General features: G+C 33.2%; 4 protein-coding genes and 1 long non-coding RNA gene across 5 annotated transcripts; 1 reads left to right on the plus strand and 4 right to left on the minus strand.

Moving 5' to 3' along the window:
• Positions 1-287: 287 nt before the first annotated feature.
• Positions 288-5,045, minus strand: LOC149735321 (terminal uridylyltransferase 7-like). The gene is made up of 12 exons (XM_089878986.1): positions 4,904-5,045; positions 3,896-3,984; positions 3,519-3,555; positions 3,402-3,460; positions 3,273-3,331; positions 2,874-3,058; positions 2,514-2,672; positions 2,075-2,278; positions 1,641-1,724; positions 1,238-1,402; positions 599-769; positions 288-442 (listed from the first exon to the last, which is right to left on the minus strand). The coding sequence occupies exons 2-12, from the start codon at positions 3,922-3,924 to the stop codon at positions 386-388; spliced, it is 1,209 nt and encodes a 402-aa protein (XP_089735112.1). The 5' UTR covers positions 3,925-3,984; positions 4,904-5,045; the 3' UTR covers positions 288-385.
• LOC149735322 (glucoside xylosyltransferase 2-like) lies at positions 3,985-9,388 on the minus strand. The gene is made up of 8 exons (XM_089878987.1): positions 9,130-9,388; positions 8,866-8,961; positions 8,208-8,375; positions 7,701-7,922; positions 7,177-7,291; positions 6,791-6,959; positions 5,525-5,733; positions 3,985-5,092 (listed from the first exon to the last, which is right to left on the minus strand). The coding sequence occupies exons 1-8, from the start codon at positions 9,237-9,239 to the stop codon at positions 4,991-4,993; spliced, it is 1,191 nt and encodes a 396-aa protein (XP_089735113.1). The 5' UTR covers positions 9,240-9,388; the 3' UTR covers positions 3,985-4,990.
• LOC149735323 (protein max-like) lies at positions 9,290-10,505 on the minus strand. Its single transcript, XM_089878605.1, has 2 exons — positions 10,497-10,505; positions 9,290-9,962 (listed from the first exon to the last, which is right to left on the minus strand). Exons 1-2 carry the CDS (start codon positions 10,503-10,505, stop codon positions 9,516-9,518), a joined length of 456 nt encoding a protein of 151 aa, XP_089734731.1. The 3' UTR covers positions 9,290-9,515.
• A 2,000-nt stretch (positions 10,506-12,505) lies between these two features.
• On the minus strand, positions 12,506-17,161 carry LOC149735324 (aromatic-L-amino-acid decarboxylase-like). Its single transcript, XM_089878949.1, has 11 exons — positions 17,017-17,161; positions 16,344-16,552; positions 16,081-16,201; positions 15,639-15,797; positions 15,465-15,583; positions 15,240-15,306; positions 14,616-14,710; positions 14,438-14,505; positions 14,183-14,273; positions 13,655-13,876; positions 12,506-13,488 (listed from the first exon to the last, which is right to left on the minus strand). The coding sequence occupies exons 1-11, from the start codon at positions 17,159-17,161 to the stop codon at positions 13,306-13,308; spliced, it is 1,479 nt and encodes a 492-aa protein (XP_089735075.1). The 3' UTR covers positions 12,506-13,305.
• Positions 15,241-17,115, plus strand: LOC149735325 (uncharacterized). The gene is made up of 3 exons (XR_016385093.1): positions 15,241-15,377; positions 16,102-16,565; positions 16,975-17,115. It is a non-coding gene; the product is annotated as an uncharacterized LOC149735325 (long non-coding RNA).
• Positions 17,162-18,786: the final 1,625 nt, after the last annotated feature.

The raw sequence follows: 18,786 nt of genomic DNA on the forward strand, positions 1-18,786 counted from the left end.
TACAGAATAAAGAAGTTTATAACTTAAGTTATAAAAGTAAGTTAAGACTCACCTTGAATGAAAGATGTTGTTAGGCTATGTCAGTAACTTATTTAATGAATTGTCGCATTTTGTGACATAAGTAGGTATTTGTATTTGATTACTTGAGATTTGAGAAGTGTACAAATAAAGTCAGGAGAATTTCACTATTTTAAGTGATTTATTTCTCCTACTCGGGGTAGTGTTTGGAAATATAGTTCACAACTAAGACAATATACTGTTTCATGAAATTGTGGCCTATCTGATAAAAAGTAAACAAGGCTTTGCACCAGGGAAACCTTACTGTTTGCAAGAACACCAATGCATTAACAGAACACAGTTTTTTTTCTCATTTTATTAAAAAATGTTACAGTGAAGATATTCTATTGGTTGGCAATAACAATGTAGGACTCCAATCTTCTTCCTGTTAAAACAAAAATCATTTTTGATATTATTCTATTTTAATAAACAAGTTATTCTATTTTAATAAACAAGTTGTTCTATTTTAATAAACAAGTTGTTCTATTTTAATAAACATTGTTTTTTATTGTTGATTAATCATAAAATATTTGTTTTGTACCTCACATATTTCATGAGTTAAAGATTGACACCTTTTCAATGATTCTTTAAAAACTTTAACAATTAAAGGCAAAGTTTTTGAATTTAAACTGGAACCAAGGTTCCTGTGTAGCTCAAATGGATCCTCAATCCGAAAACGACCTTTGTGCCACAGCCTAGATAAACTTGGGTACTGTGGAATGAACGATAGTTATTTATCTTTGCATAGTGAGGCAAAAAACAGTTATTATGTATGTACCTTAATTGTCATTTGCCCTGTATTAATGACAAATTTAACAACACATTAGTTATAACTCGATTAGAGCAAATATTAGTTAATGTTCTTGCCGCATTAGAGCAAATATTAGTTAATGTTCTTGCCGCACACAATAGCAGCAACATTGAGCATCACACCCAGTACCTTTTTGTTACAATGCACCACAAAGCTACGGTCCAACATTGTGGAAGACTTTACTAGTTGCATTGCGAATTTAAACAAGATTGCAAAAAACACTGCTGGTCTCAGAAAGTAAGATATATTATTATTGTTGTAATTTACCAGCAGATTTAAATTTAAACTGACAGGAAGTGAATAAAAAGACAAAACATGTGGTCTGTGGAATAGACCAAATGTCCACAAACAATACAAAACAAACCGAACCTGTTGATATATTTTCTCTTTCGACGATAAAAATCCATGTTGGCGAATTGTTATGACACGGTTACCGTTGATAAAGTCATCAGTGTTGGTGTAAAAATGAAGCATTCCCATCCATAGTTCACCACAGCTCATCCTATTTTGGTTGAACTTTGGCCAAATGGATTTCTAGTAAACATTTAGGTTTATTTATGACTGTAGTTTAAACAAACCTAAAATTAATCTTACAAGGAAACAGCAATAAAAAGATTCACCACTGACATTGGGCACAATGTTAAGAGACCAACAATTATTTGAGAGAACAAAAAAAGTATACAGAACACCAAGACCAAAGATAAACTTACAAAAGATAAAAACACACTAGCATTTCAGCACACCTTCTGGTTAAAAGCAGTTTACAACTTACCAACTCCTGATTCGATTGCTTGAAATAATAAGTGCTGTAACCATCTACCATCTGTACTTGTGCTTTTGTATCATTTGCTTTAAGCTGGAGGAAGAATTACAAAAGTAACAATTTAAAAAACAACATACAATGATTACACGACACAAAGCAATCTTTTAATCACTATTAAACAATGCTTCATACAGCTCAATAATTATGTTTGTCTCATTGAAAAAAGTGGTAAACAGGTAAGCATAATTACTAAAAAAAAGTTATCTAAAAATATAGTCCATACCATTAGTTTCCAGCCTGTGGTACTAGTTTGTTTAGATAAGTTATATAAAATATGAGAAAAAATACTATTTATCTGTTATGCATTTTGTAGAAGTTGATCCTGACTGTATCAGAGGGCTGTTAGAATAGTTCGTAATATATTGAAACGAATTTGCACTTACTTCTTGTAAAACTGGGAGCACTGGTGTGTCTATTTGCTGAAGATAGAACAGCACCATTATTGTGTAAGCATAAGAAGACATATAGCCATGGAATGGACCAACTACATTACACTGTTTCACCAAGTACTTAATAAGATGTACAAGCACCAGACATCTTTCATCTATCTTTGAATAGCGATGAAGTAATTTGGAATTGTAGATCGGCTGGGAATAGTTGTTTTGATATAGTTTAATAAAGTCATCCTAAACTGTTAATGTGCTGTACAACTGTTTCAGGTGTTTTCAGGTGAAATTTTTTTTCAGGTAAGAATATTTCAAAGAGTTTCGAATGTGGTTTGTAAATGTTTCTACTTTTGATGAGCGAAAAACAATGCTTAACAATATTATAAACCTTACAAAGTTAAAGAGCCACTCATATCAATATATTACACCTACTTACCCATTCATTGTTCAATGAGAATTCGAAATGTAAACTGCTTTTCTTGTGAATGCATTTTATGATTGGAACGCGAGAATGAATGTATTCAACGTCATTAAACTGCTTACACTTTTTTAGACATCTCACAATTTGTTCAAAATGTTTCCTCTGTTTATTTTGCTGAAATAAAAACTAAGTTTTTAGTCTGCTCACTATCAACACTCAATAATAATTGCACTTACAGGACTGTATCATTAGACATGCAAAAAATATTAAAGTAATAACCCATAGAATTATATTCATGATAGTTTGTAAGTTGGCAATAGATTTGTAAAATAAAATACCGATGTTATATTATATGCCGCAATAACAAAAGCTTACCTTTGTATTTGGTAAATTAGACAAACACACATCAACGTCGGAATCTTTTGAACCAAACCCATTGACAGATGAACCAAATAACTTTAATGTTAATGAAGGATGAAAAGTCTTCTTGAGGTATTTTTTAATGTTTTGAAAAATCATTTGACGGTTAATATAGTTTGCTCTTGACAAAGCAACTTTTTCTGAAAAATATTTATACATATTTTATTATTGTAGGATACATAAACCTGTGAAAGTTGTTGCAAAGAAAATGTGATTGTTGCATGATACTAGATATAATAATACATTTATGCTTTTTTAGATTTAGCAAGGGTAAGAAACTATACTACCAAGTAAGAAAGAAATATTTCTAAAATGTAAACCAAGATATTCAATTGAACAAACAACAAAACTTACTATAATATCTTAAGCATAGCTCATTTAAAGCATCACAGTTTTCTTTTTTCTCAAATGTTCTGTTAAGAAACAGCTTTAAACATTATATATTTCAAACTGCTTGCATAGGTGTGGTCATGACAAACTTACCCAACTACTTCCTTGTGGTTGTCACTTAATTTGCATTTGAGGCTGATGGCAGCAGATTGCTGCAATATTATACTTGTAATTAATATTTCAAGTGTAACAAGTATGTTTTTGTCTTACCAGATATATTATTTTGGGATAACTTCCAGATGAGAACCTAAGGATTAAAGGTATTGAAGAATCATAATTCCGTAGTAAAACACAAAATACTTTTTGATACAGGATGAAGTTATATATTTTATCCTAATCTATCACACACATTGTGTATTATATACCCTATGTTATTAAATATAGTTTATAATATTGATAGTTTATAATACAAAAAACTTAAATACTCTAGAAGCATGGTCAAGTTGGGCATGTTAGTGTTCATAAAACCCTTGCTCTAATACTATGGTATAATTTTTTTTCTTATTTAGTAGCACATTACACTTAAATATGCATTCAATATCACACATTATAATTAAATATGAACTGTAAGTACATTGCAAAATTACCTGCATAGTAAATGTGAGACTGAAGGCATATTACTTTCTCCATAGAATCAAATAAAACATACAAATGATGGAACATATAACCTAGGCACCTGAACAGCAAAAAAACATTACAAAGTTAGTGTTTTTATTGTCTAGAGATGCTGATTGCTGAATAAAATTGGCAGTAAATAAGCACCACAGTGAAACTGTTAAAAAAGGCACAATGTGTAAAATTTAAACTTTTGTGACAGTGTACAAACAAAATTCGGTTTCGCAAAAAAAGGCAGTTGCAAATCAAATCACACGCTGAAAAGTATAAAATGAAATCCAATGTGCCAAAATTAAATTAAAATTTAAAACTTTCAGGTAAAACTTTAAGAATTCAAATTACTAAAAATATGTTTTGAAAATATTTACATTAAACAAATACTGAGTAAAGATTATAATATTAATAATACCATCAACATAATAATTACTTAAAAATAAGATTTACGCTCTCATTTTTATAAAGACAAAGTTAAGAAACACGGAATTCACTGTTGAAATTAAATTCTGTGCACCAGTGTGTTTAAGGATATTGTTATACGATAGATTTAGAATGCAATATAATTATACAGACTATATAACAGACATCAAGCGTTCAATAAAACACCGGCCAACACCCACACTATAAAAGAGGAAGCATATTATGATATCATACTTAAACATGGCTTGAAATGATTCAAGTTGTGTTAGATTGACAGGAATATGTAAGATTTAGAATATACATAAAAGAAGTGATTTATAAAGTAGAAACAGTAACATAGAAATGATTGATTAATAAAAATACAGTAGTTATTCTTGGCAAATAGCACAAACAAATACCTCAATTGCTTTAACCAGTAATACAAAGTTTTCAGGGCTGGATTATGTCAAAATTTACTTAATGTTTTTGAAGCTCTCTTCTTGGAAATCCAGCCCTGGTTATACCTTAATTGTCTAACACCTACACTACACAGTCATACCATACACTCTAAAATCAATACATGCCTATTTCTATCCATGCCATCTACTTGGATACATGAGCCACCATATTGACTAATTGAATTGCACCAACCAATTAAGACAGAGCGGCAATTATATGATTCCTTCAATAGTTTTTTGCAATCCCATGATTACAACTTCTGAGGATAACTTACACTGGCTGTGAGGTGACTTGTCCAGATTCTTTTTAATTTCCTTCATAAAAAATGAGGAATATGGTAAACATCTGCTATACAACAAACTTAAGTGAAACAATTAGTTTTTGCAATAAATTAATTCTATACACACATGACACATGTAAGGTTGTGGTATTATCAGCTATGTCTTTGGTAATAACATTAGATAAGTAGAGTACTGTTTAATACAAAAAATATATATATTTATATAAGTTATATATATATAATATATGCTTATATTATGATATTATATATCATTGATATTTATATATATATACTGTATACGCTATGGCTCAGTGGTTGGGCACTTGCATAGATACATTGTAATCAAAGGAGAAATGTCCTTATACAAGAGGAACGCCCATTACACCAAACTAGTAGACACCAATGAGTTGACAAATTTGTCAGCTATACTAATACAATAAAATTGGGTCAAAATAAAACCTATTACCTGTAATAATGAAGACAGTGGATTGTAGAAACTATAATCTTTAAATGCCTTATACACAGCCTTGAATGAGGGCCACTTATCATTATGAAATGACCGCCTGCATCCATGCATGACACTGACACCATTTTCAACTGCACTTCCACACATTTGCATGTACATACAATGATCTGGTCTGTAGTTTAGGTAGCAAGACATTACGTGAAGCATCTCTAGAAAATAGACCAATTTAGATTTTTGAATTTCTTGTAATAAAAACAGCTTCTCATTTTATTTATACAATACAACCCTTAGTGTTAGATGTTCAGTAATGCAGCACTAAAATAAAACCAGAGTAGGAAATGCAACCAAAGTGAGTTGAGAATCTTAAATAGAGACCGACCGATATCACTTTTTTCCACCGATACCGATACCGATATTTTTAGCTTTTACCGATACCGATACCGATATTTTACCGATATTTGTCACTATAGCGAAACATATGAAATGATCAGTTTTAATCAAAAGTAATGCCTGTATTCAAGATATTGCAAGTTATAGAGAAAAATTGGTTGGTCTACATGTTTTTAGGAAACATGCATGTTCTTAGGAAGGTGTTGCTTTTGTACGAAACTAGGACGCACATGAACGCTAAACTACAACGCACGTGGACGTTAAACTATGACACACGTTGACGTTAAACTACGACGCACGTAAAGGTCAAACTACGACGCACGTAAAGGTCAAAACTACGACGCACGTAAAGGTCAAACTCCAACGCACGTAAAGGTCAAACTACCACGCACGTAAAGGTCAAACTACGACGCACGTAAAGGTCAAACTACGACGCACGTAAAGGTCAAACTACGACGCACGTAAAGGTCAAACTATGACGCACGTGGACGTTAAACTAGCACGCACGTGAAGGCTAAAGTACGAGGCACGTGGACGTTAAACTACGAACACACGTAAAGGTCAAGTAGGACGCACGTCGCTTCGCACGAACTATTAATATATCGGTGAAATATCGGCGCTTTTTTACCGATACCGATTATCGGTGGAACGTAAATATCGGCCGATAATATCGGTGAACCAATATATCGGTCGACCTCTAATCTTAAAGTGTTTTACAATTTTCAAAACATAGATAACCCCCCAAAAAAACTGAAATATTCTCAAAAGTGTTGGTAATAAACTTATAATCAATTATGATAGTAAATGATTTACTCTACATATGTCATTTAACCACGTATTATATATATATCAAAAAAGTAAACAGTTTAAACTGACCAGGATTATGATGAAATATAATGTTCAGTATATCTTGATCTCCCCATGTAAGGTTGGACGAATATTTGCGAAATAATGGCAGCAAAAGATTATCCCACTTCAATTTTGATTCTTGAATGTCATTTTTGAAATCCGCTGACCGTAACCTTGTCATGTTCATTAACATAACCTGGAATATAAATAATTTAATCAACCTAAAAAAGTAATCTAGGGTAATCAACCCAAAACAAATGGTATTTTATCATTAATTTACATAATTATTAAAACAGATTCAAAGTGCTAAACATTTATTTCGAACTTGTTGCTGGAAGATTAGTTTCAAGCATTTTATGTTTATTTCATTGCCATATTATCTTAAATATTTTAATAATAAATTAATAATTTACCCCAGAGTTTATTCCAGTATCACCATAGTATGGATGTCTTGCAAATCTACTGTACCAGCCAACTCTGGGATTCTCATGTTCAGGACTCATTGCCGATAGTTGAGTGGAGTTGAATCTGTAAGTCAAGTATTTTCCTAGGTTTCAAAAAAGTTCTGCCAAACACTTTCATGAGACTGTAACATTTATGTTACACAAACTTATCTGGTAAATTATAGCAGTTACAAATGACCATCACATCACAACTTTGGTGTTTAATTAATTTCTGTCTTTGAGTTTGAAGGTTAGATTTAAGGAACCTAAATTTTTTTTGGATGGCAAGAAAATGCCATTTCTCGTAACCTAGATGTTCACCATAATATGGTTTTAAAATCTGGTTTACTAATTAGTAATGACAATGGTTGCGGATAAAAACTGAACAACTAAACTACTCAAGTGACAGAAGCCCAGGTTCTACTAGGATTTAAGTGATGATAAACTGGATGGGCTTAAGTATGAGAGCTTACAAAACACAAACTTATCCTCACTTCTTAAACTTAGCCCATATATCATCCACTGGGGACAGAAACAAGATATCAGTGTCCACATATAACAAGGAATCAACATTTGTTAAAATATTAGGAAGGAAAAGTCTCTGGGAAGCACAAATTTTGAACAAACTTCGCCAGTTCTGTCCATCATTAGGGTAAGTTATTGGATAAAGTTTGTGAGTGAAACGAGACCGAAAGCAAGATGGCCATTGCTGGATTCTGGAAATATAAAAATAATAACGAAACATTTAAAAGAAACAAAAAATCATTGAAATATTATATTAACTGCCGAAACAAGATTTATTTTACTTGAAATTGTAAAAAAAAGCTTTATGCATAATATATATCTTATCCTACTTGTTATAAAACTTTAACATTTTTGAAATTATTAAAAACACCTTATTTTATGTTAACCAAAAAAAGGTGCTTATAGAAAAGATTTGAATTTTTGATTTTAAAAACAACAACTAAATATTCCACATAGCTTGGTCATATGCAACTCACCCTCTGTGGAACTTTTTAAATAAGTTAGGCTCGGTAAAAATATGAAAATTTGTTTTGCTTTTCGCAAATAAAGCAATGGTTTTGATGTTGACCAATGTTTCTTCTACCCTGTCATCCTCACCACAAGCAACAACTGCCACATTTATGTTGGGAGTGGTGGAAAATAATCTGTAGGGAGACGTTATTTATAAACTAAAGAATGGGATCTTAAAATACACAATAATCACATATATAGTACCATTTTACGAAATGTTGAAAGTTTGAAAATATTAAAATCAAGATTATGCTCTAGCAGCATAACATAACATGTGTAAATGTAATAGGTCAAGAAACCTTCACACAGATATTGAGGTCTAGCCAGTTGCAACACCTAAAAACTCTTTACTGCAATTTCTTTAAACCAGTGGTTTCTTATGGATTGTCTAACAAATAACAAAAATCACATTAAGTTACATACGGTAATTAGTAAGCAGGAACAAGGTGCATAAATCCAAACATTTGTGATATTTTTGGAAGAAATTATTTATTTAGTTTTATAATATGCCAATGCAACACATTTTAGAAAAAGCTTACAGATATAATAGGACTTAGAATGTTGCAAATAACCTAACAATATTATATACAAAAAATGTAAACACAGTTATATAGAATTACTCACTTCCTTTTAATAAGACACTGTTGTAAAATGTGCTCCATAAAGTTTATCTTATCAAAGAAAAGTGAGCATTGCATTGAAGGTGTTTCATCTGTTTTCCTGAAATAGTTGGTACAGAACTGATGAAGAATGTTTTAATAATAGAAAATATCACAGACCATAAAATACTGGTAGACTATTTTGCCATTAAAACTTATATATAATATGTGTGTAAGTAAAAATCTGTGCTAATCTAAACATAAAAATGAAACAATGGCGATAACTTACCAGGATTTTATAATATCTGATAAATGTGTTGACACCAATTCAGAGGAAGCACTACAGCAAATGACACAAATAACAATACTCAGACCCAAGATACTAAACCTACACATCATGCTGTATGAAAAAATTAAACACGTAACTGATATTCATCAGTAAAATAACATTCTTGGATATATAGATGAGATGTGATACATACATTGTAAGAAAAAACTACTTTTCAAATTTCTTAATTTTTTGATTATTGATTTTTGTTTCATAATGACAAATAAGAAACAATATCCTTGATAGATGGTAAAGGCTACATTACAATTCATTTACCGACTACAAGCTATCATGAAACAAACTTTACAGGCAAGATATTCACAAAATACGTTTTTAAACAAAATAACTTAACTATCATTTTCAACGTCAAGTTCTTGGTCATTGCTGTTGTTTTGTCGGGAAGCAAATATACCATCTTGTTTTGCATGTTCTAACGCTCTTATGCGCATTTCAAGCTGATTGTTTTGTTTCTTTAATTCGTCAATGTCTTGTCTATCGGCGTTATTTTTCCGTGATACATCCTGTATGTATTCAGTAGCTTTGTTTAAAATCTGAGCCCTTGAAGTTTTTTCACCTTGCAGTGAAGGAACAGAATCTCGCAAGCCATTAAAACTTTCCTTTATATGATCTCGCCTCTTTCTCTCCAGAGCATTGTGATGTGACCTCTTACTTAATCCATTTCCAGAGTCTTTGTCATCTACATCACTGTCAACATCCACATCCCGATCCTCCTCAAATGACTTGGTATATTCGTGATCCAGTTTTCCAGATTTTAATACAAACTTAAAATGAAACTATTCACCTGGTAGATAAACAGGTTGGGTGATAATGTTGTTCATTTGTTCGCCATATAACCGAGGAACAGAGAATCAATGCTATAACACTACTAATAGTCGTAATCCAACTAAGTATACGCAAACCAAAGCCACATGTCAACTTCCTCGCTTTAGTTCCTCATGCATAAATAGCAAACTTTTTTGTCCTGTATGGTTCAGTCGCTCTCCCTTCTGTGTCTCTCTCACACAAACACACTCTTAATTTTTGAGCACGTTAGTGGTTATATAGATCTTTTTTCGTCGAACAGTTGTTCTTGTTGTTATTTTTGCGCGATTTTTTCCGCACTTATCCCATTTAATTCTAGCATTTTTTCATTTATCTCTTGATTGAAATCAAATCACAATATATATCTATAGCTTTTAGACCAAATTATCAGATTTTAAACCGCATAATTAGCGTGTGCATTTTTCATATCGTTATATTCCGAATAAAAAGAAGTTTACCGCTAGCAAAAATCATTATGCAGCAGTCACAATATGAATAATATTAACCTCTAACATTACTTATATTTACTGCGTGATTACGGTTTGGCCAAATTCACGAAAACAAACGTTTTTAAGCGACGACAAGGTTACCACAGTCACCAATGAACATATACATAGTTGATAAATACGATATTAAATTTAGGATATCGCCCGGTTTATGTATTTGACAATCGCTCTCTTAAAGGGGCATACAAAGGAAAAATCAAAATTTGTGGATACATAGATGTGCTCAAATGCAACCTAAAGGTAAAAGTTTCCCAAAACGATTACGGCTTTTAAAAAAATCGCATAAAAATAACCCCTGGAGTAAAAAAAATTCACCTGGTTCGACAATGCAATGCATGGGATTTCGCATAAGAAAAAATTTCACCCTTTTGGTGACGTCACAATTTTCGTGACATCATACATTTTTCTTTTTGTGACGTCACAGTTTTTGTGACGTCACATTTTTCGTGACGTCACACACTTTTCGTGACGTCACACACTTTTGTGACGTCACACACTTTTCGTGACGTCACACACTTTTCGTGACGTTACACTTTTCGTGACGTCACACACTTTTCGTGACGTCACATTTTTCGTGACGTCATATTTTTTGTGACGCAACATTTTTCGAGACGTCACATTCTTTCGTGACGTCACATTTTTGTTATGTCTTTTGTGACGGCACACTTTTGTTACGTCACAGTTTTCGTGACGTCACATTTTTGTTGTGACGTCACACTTTTAGTGACATCACATTTTTCGTGACGTCACAGTTTTCGTGACGTCACATTTTTCGTGACGTCACAGTTTTCGTGACGTCACACTTTTCTTTTTGTGACGTCACAGTTTTCGTGACGTCACACACTTTTCGTGACGTCACAGTTTTCGTGACGTCACACACTTTTCGTGACGTCACATTTTTCGTGACGTCATATTTTTTGTGACGTAACATTTTTTGTGACGTCACACACTTTTCGTGACGTCATTTTTTTGTGACGTCACACTTTTCGTGGCGTCACTTTTTTGTGACGTCACACTTTTCGAGACGTCACATTTTTCGTGACGTCATATGTCTGTTGTGACGTCACACTTTTCGTGACGTCACACTTTTCGTGACGTCACAGTTTTCGTGACGTCACATTTTCGTAACTTCACATTTTTTTGTGAGGTCACAATTTTTCGCGATGCCACTTATTTTTGTTATGTAGCATAGCTTATCAAAGTTAAAAAAGGTTTTAAAATCTTATAGTACCATCCATATTAGTTGCAGGACCAACTGCAACCAACCATTCACGAAATGTAACAGCCACGCATTGGAACGTAAGTGTTTTGTAAACTAGAACAGTAATTGTTGCTACTGTCTCTCACTGTATTGATTCACCTATCAAAACAACTGAATAATGGTCACCATACTTTGCAACATGTGATTTAATAAAGTGAATTGTTATAAATAAATACAAATACATGAACTTATAGCACATGCACTACTAACATGATTGCAGTGTATGTAACTTAATTAGTACAAAGTTATCTTTTCTAGCTCTTCTATAAAATGTTGTGAACAGAATTATTATGCTTCTAAAAGTATGGCTTCTTATTATAATCATTTTTTAGGGACTAAAATTATAATGAAAATGTTATTATTTTTGTAATGTCATTGGGTTATGACATCGCAATAATATTATGTTATTTTACATAAAAAAATTCTAGTTGTTGGAATACTGTAAATAACCCTCAAAAACCAGTTTATGATCCCTTAATTGTCCCTGTTTTTTCCATCCTACTATATATGGTTCAACCTGTTTCGCATACTATAAAGTTTAAAAAAGACTAGAGAAACTACTATCTCATGTAGTTCACAAATAGTAATATTTCTGTTCTACATCTCTCTGGGGGTGTGGTTACCCAACGTTTGCCTTTCCGACTGGTAAACTTTTTTTTTAATAAATAGGAAGATTTGCATTCTACTGTTTTGTTACTTATATTCTCACTGTGACATAATGAAATCCAGAAAAGTATTACATGCTATATTAATAACCCAATGTGTGGTACTGGTAGTATGTTTGACTTACGTCCCTGTGGCGCTGTGGGCTTTATGATAATTGCTTGTTATTTAGGGCAAATTTATTTGCAACAATGTATAAATGTTTCATAATTCAGTCACTACAACATAAGAAAAATAACACAGAATGTTGTTCCGTTAACCAATATGTAAAATATACATTGATCGTAATTATTAATTGGGGCAATTTATTGCTAAGAATAAAAGCCGATAGTTAAAGTTGTAAGTGCGGAGGTATAAGTGCAGTAACAAAGGTGTGTAAAATCATGCGATATATATAGATTATTGCAAATCAAGAATACGGTATTGGTGGTTAGTGTTCCAGGATATTTTCATATAACTTCTATATTATATAAGTAGGTCCTTGCTCTTGGTATGTTTTAGATATAGTTATATCAACTTATATGAATAGTTATATGGTTTGACAGGAAAATGGAATTTATCTGGTATATAACTTTAAGAATTAATAAAAAAGTCTTCTGTAAAGGTGACTTTCAAGTTCTAATCGTTCAAAATTTATTTTAAGCAGTAAGGCACAACAGTAACAATACTATAAACAAAACAAAAAATGTTACAAAAAATGTGTATAAGTAGTAAGTACTATTATATCTTCTGCAAGAGTTGCAAACTGTGCTGCTACCACTTACCATTGTGAATATGTGTATACTTGGGAATGATATTTTACAATAACGAAAATGTATATGCAATTTTACATGAAATATGTTTTTCATTGAATTGACCAATGTGAAGATGAGGAGGTGCACGTGATCAAAGCTGTTCTGCCATTTCTTTGATAACATTCCAGCATTTGTTAACTTGAGCAATGCTACAGTGTGTTGAGCCTGTACACACACGAATAAAGTAAACCCCATTTACCATCGCTGGCACAAGAAGGATTCTTTTATCATTGTGAATCTTCTGATACAATCTCTCGTTTAAAGAATTTTCCTCCTGAAACAATTGTTGACTTAAATTATTGCATTGTGGTGAGATGACTTGCACATAGTTACTAAAATAATATTCAAATTTGAATTGTTAAAGCCATTGTGGTTAACAGTTACATACATAAATAACTCATAGTGGGTTGTTAATATATATATCTTCTTGACTAACTTACCTTTAACAAGAGACCCGGGTGTTTAAATTTGAAACAAACCAACCCCAGCGTGACAGGAAACAAAATCTCAAATCTTTCATCAGATTGAATAAGTCGCTTCAGATGCTTTGCTTCCTGCACTCCTCGACGTATGTTAGATCTAAGACCTTCAATCCCAACCATGCGGAAGACAAACCATAGTTTTAATGATCGAAAGGGGCGTCCTAGAGGTATCTGCCAATGCTGTGAACAGAATGATGGTTAAATTAGAACAACCAAAAGTCTTAATATTTAAGACCACTTTAATTTTTTTGTAATTTTGTGTTAGTATATGTCATAAACTGAGTTTGTAAGTCATTTAAAAACCACATGCATTCTTGTTTGGTACACCTTTTGTTTGGTGTAACCCTAAACCAACGTTTAAAGTTTAATAAAAAAGTGGGCAGTTCCTATGTGGATGAGGCTGTGCAGTTAAAAACTGAACAATCCATCTGAGAAAAATGTTTTGCTTAAATCACATCTAACATTGCAACAGCATTAATACGTCACCCTGTAATCAATAGCTGAATCCTGGGCTTTGTGATGTAGAAAAAGTGGATTGACTTCAGCAGAGTTAATAAGGTCATCACTATTCCTTACCCTGTCAATTAAATGTTAACTGTCAATCGTCTGGCAGAGAGGTAAAACCTCATTTCACTTATTTATTTAATTAATTGTTAGCTGTCAATTTAATGCCAACTAAACGCCCAGTTAAAGCAACAAATAGAAACAACGGCTAAATGAATTGCATGAACACATAGTTACCACATAGCTGAGCAGTCAATTTGCACCATTAGCCACTTATGTGGGTTAAAGTTGAAGGATGTCACTCTCTACAAAGTGTATGTTTGTTATTCAACACCTTCTATTTTGATGTGCCAATAGATAGAATGAGTTTATTATGTCAGATTTACCCACACTCTACTTTAACTCTCTCACCCACCTCGACCCCTTTGCAAATATATCTAAACTCTGGACATATGAGAGCTGCTCCAGCATAGGCTGCATCCACATGACACCAGATTTTTTGTTCCTCACCTGAAACCACAATCCTATCATACACGTCCCAATCAGGCTGAATTTGGACTTTAGTTTGAAATAGTTATCAAACCATAAGTTTAATAAGTATTTTAAGGGGTTTGGAATGGTGTTGACTGTTGAGATATTTGTGATACATTTTAAACCAGAATGCCATAAATTTAATTGCTTTGTTTTGTGAATTAAATAAGAGAATGCTGTGTTTTTAGCAATCCAGCCCTAGTAAATATAATCATAAGAGGCAAAGAGCGCCTACAGTACTAACAGTGGTCGCACATACCAATCATAAATTTACAATAATACCATTTCTTTGATATTGTTAGGTCATTCATTCACAATTTGACGATTTCTTTGTTATATATACATTCCTTTGTTTACAGTTTGACCAACTCTTTGTTATAGTTAGATTAGTTACATTCATTCATTTACAATTTGACCATTTCTTTGTTATAGTTACATTCCTTTGTTCACCATGATACCATTTCTTTGTTAGTTTTCAAAGCTATTCATAAGGTATATACAAACGCACATATTTTTCCAATTTCTTCCAAATCATCAAAAGTACAACATGGCGTCGTTCCAATAGACGCACATACCTGTGATGTAAGAAAACTTATGCCATGATTAAGATATACACTTCCTTACTCAAGATTTAACAGGCAATCATGTAAGTTAAATAGATGTGTGAATATAGCATATGTTAATCCAAATTTTCTGGGGGTAACTCTGTTTAACCACAGTAAATATAACCTACAAACATTGGTATCCTTCCATCCTCCTTGTCTTTCATCACTGCCTCCTTCAACACAGAACCCCTCATAACACCATCCTTACCAACAGGAAGTTTACGAACTTGAACCAAAGCAAACACTCCTGGTAGATGCATATTAATGTCATTATCAAGTATAAGTATTGAGTTAAAACAAACCTGCACGATCCATGCATGAGTGAGTGCATTGTGATGAATATGCTACCATACGTGCTACTATGTCATGTGTTCGTAGTGATTTATCACGTGAGAGTTCTTGACGAATAGTTTTGTTTCTTGCAGCCATAAGAGCCATCAGAGTAGATTCGCTTGCTGAGCCTGTAGAGGCAATTTGTGTGCAAGGGTCGTAGGATATGGACACATCGCGTTCTCTCCAAAACTCAAATTTTATAACTTGTTTCACAAGCCGTGCAATAAATTAGAATGACAATCAAAGCCAGAAATCAAATTATTATCATTACAATTGGCTTTGCTGGCAATATTTAATTTAGCTTATCTAAACTAAAAATAATGTTTTTATAGTATGAGTAACAATTGATCTATGGCAAGAAAAAGCTAACTCTTTAAGATATTTCTGTTGCTAGTTCAACCCAATGTTTACCTTGTATAACTCCCCCACCAGGTCCATGTCCACCATGAATGAAACACTCCGGTAACCCAATCGCCTTCGCCAACCAATCCATCATCACCGTCTCAAGTTCAGTAGCGGATGGCGACGATGCCTGAATAGTCAGTGCTTGGTTGGAGCTGAGGTGGCCCCATTAATTCATGATAAAGTACATTATGTCAAACAAACATAAAATTAATCGTAACATTTTTTCTTGGATGTCTGTAGATGTTAAATCAAAACAACCCAATACTCACCCAGGAAAACCTAACACATGAAATTCCATTGCCTAACATATCAGCCAACATTGATGGATAGCTTGTAGTTGCTGGATAATAGGAAAAGAAACCTGGGGATTGCCAGTGCGTCATCCCATCCATAACTACCCTTTCAATGTCACTGAAGACTTCCTGCCACGACTCTGGGTAATCAGGAGCTTCCTTGGGTAACCTGGCTTGCATGAAACCTGTGAATATTATGTTAGTTCTTTATTATCCACATTTTGCAGATAATAGGTTAAGTACTGTTGCTAAAGGAAGTGACCTATATGTTATTTTATTCAAAATGAAGTCAAACATAATGAAATTGCATCTAGTGCTAGATATATAAGATTATAAATTAGCAGATATGTTTCAGTCCACCTAATGTCAAGAGATGGTTTAAATTATTTACAACTGCCATGTTTCTTTATGTAGAACATATGTGCCACACAAAGATTTAAATATTCCATGACCATAAAAAGTTGATAATAATGATGATTAAGCTGTCCCACATTTGACATGAGTGTCACCATGCCTAGCCTAAAATATTAGTAGGCTACAGGGACACACATTGTATATATATATATATATAATAAAAATATCTCAACAGTATTTTAATCATTGCCAGAAATGACCATTTGTCTTCATATGTTCAAATTCATGAATTTACCTGGTTCAACATCCGGAAATGTTTGTCGCTTGTGAATGTTACGATGATAGTTGATGATGTAATCAACCATGTTGGTAGCAGCATGTCGAAAGGTTTCAGGTTCGATTCCCAGCCTGGGTTCTTCATCACTATTATTCCCATCCATGCTTGCTTTGAAAAAGAGTAAGTTATAATTTGTGTTCTAATTACAATGGCTCAACAATATCAGAATCTGCTGTTTTAGGAAAATCAAAAAATTCTTACTGATTAGTGTTTCATCCGTCTTAAATTTGCTTTGTCCAAAGAGAACGTTAGACACGTTTTCTGTCCAAGAACTAAAGATTAAACAGCTGGCTACAAAGCTGTTACGTCACTCTAAAAATTGTATTATTCGATACTTAAAAATTTAGCTAATTCGGTTTTAACACAAACTGGGATGACACAAACTGATGACTAGAATTACCAGGTCGTGATTCGTATGTAAATATATACACTTTTGTTTATATACAATCTGTGGAACTGATTGCACGAACTGATGACACGAAATTAACGTCGGCGGAAGCAATCTTTCAGACGAGTTTTCATTGAAACTGAGTACACGTTCAACGACGATTGCTCGCTAATCTTGAATTTCGACTTTTCACCTAACAATATTTTTTTACAGGCACTTGTTTAGAGACTACGGACAAAAGCGCTGACGTTCACACTACGGACAAAAGCGCTGACGATAAGCGATTATCGACTAACGTGTGTGGTTGCGAACCGTGTTGAAAAATATTATCTTCAAACCGTTGAATCAGACACAGCACGGTCCACTAGAGATATCTCTAGTAGGCCGTAAACACAGCTTTATCTCAATCAAAATGCTGATGTTGCAAATTATTCATTTCCCTCTTTGGTGCGAACTCTGTTATAAAAGCCATTTGATTTTAGTTTTAAACTTTAGTATGCGAAAACAAACCGTCATTTGCGTATTTCACTTATATGTAAGTCGCGTAGTGTAAATAACACCATACTTGCATGGTCAAAAAGTGTTCCGTCTTCCCCACCCTACTATGCTAAACTAGGTTTCATCGTCACAGGATCCAATAGCTCCAGTAACGCAATGCGTTAATCTGTGCAGGGGTAAGTTGGGACACAGGGGAACTAGAACACTTTTTTAAAAGCTTTTTTTTAGGGGCAGCATTTCATGACGGACGAAAACAAATGTTACAATATTATTCGACAGTATTCTGACTGCCCAACAAAGTGCGCACCAAAGGTGGTTAGGCTACCTATAGTATATGGCGCTCATTTCGCTTATTGAATAATCCAGAATCGAAGTTTAATAAAAAAAGGTTGAAATTTCGAAGGTTAATTTTTTTAGCTTTAATTATAAATGAAATCAGTACAAATATCAGTTTAAAAATATTATAGTAGGACGGGAGAAGACGGGACACCTTTAGCACACAATATCCAAATACCCTGATCGTCTTTTAAACAATTAACAACAGTCTATGGGAGCCGTGAAGATACCATTTTATAATTTTTTGAATGTTCTTTGTTTGCTACTAAACGGTACGAGAAAATACAATGTTTAGGTGTCTCGTCTTCCTCCACCCTCACTGTATATATATAGGAGGTTGGGGGAATTAAGTGCGGCATCATAATCGAAGAGACAAATAAACGCTATTAATATCTAACATATGGTTTATAGAAACATCTGATCTGAGCCATTGGCAGTTTTGCGAGAGCTGGTATGTAAGTTAAATGTCTGGTTTGCTAGAAAGTATTTGTTATAATGGTGGCTTG

Source organism: Ciona robusta, chromosome 5 (genome assembly GCF_009617815.1).
Source record: "Ciona robusta chromosome 5, ASM961781v2".
Taxonomy (NCBI): domain Eukaryota; kingdom Metazoa; phylum Chordata; class Ascidiacea; order Phlebobranchia; family Cionidae; genus Ciona; species Ciona robusta.

Coding starts and splice junctions, on each gene's coding strand:
- LOC149735324 (XM_089878949.1), bottom strand. CDS start 17,161: ATGGATGGGAATAATAGTGATGAAGAACCCAGGCTGGGAATCGAACCT. Junction 14,506..14,615: donor ATATTTGCAAAGGGGTCGAG/GTGGGTGAGAGA, acceptor TACACTTTGTAG/AGAGTGACATCCTTCAACTT. Junction 14,274..14,437: donor ATTGACTGCTCAGCTATGTG/GTAACTATGTGT, acceptor TTTAATTGACAG/GGTAAGGAATAGTGATGACC.
- LOC149735321 (XM_089878986.1), bottom strand. CDS start 3,924: ATGCCTTCAGTCTCACATTTACTATGCAG. Junction 2,279..2,513: donor TCTCATTGAACAATGAATGG/GTAAGTAGGTGT, acceptor AACTATTCCCAG/CCGATCTACAATTCCAAATT. Junction 1,725..2,074: donor TGCTCCCAGTTTTACAAGAA/GTAAGTGCAAAT, acceptor TTCTTCCTCCAG/CTTAAAGCAAATGATACAAA.
- LOC149735322 (XM_089878987.1), bottom strand. CDS start 9,239: ATGATGTGTAGGTTTAGTATCTTGGGTCTGAGTATTGTTATTTGTGTC. Junction 8,962..9,129: donor TCAGATATTATAAAATCCTG/GTAAGTTATCGC, acceptor CAACTATTTCAG/GAAAACAGATGAAACACCTT. Junction 7,923..8,207: donor TTTAAAAAGTTCCACAGAGG/GTGAGTTGCATA, acceptor TTATATTTCCAG/AATCCAGCAATGGCCATCTT.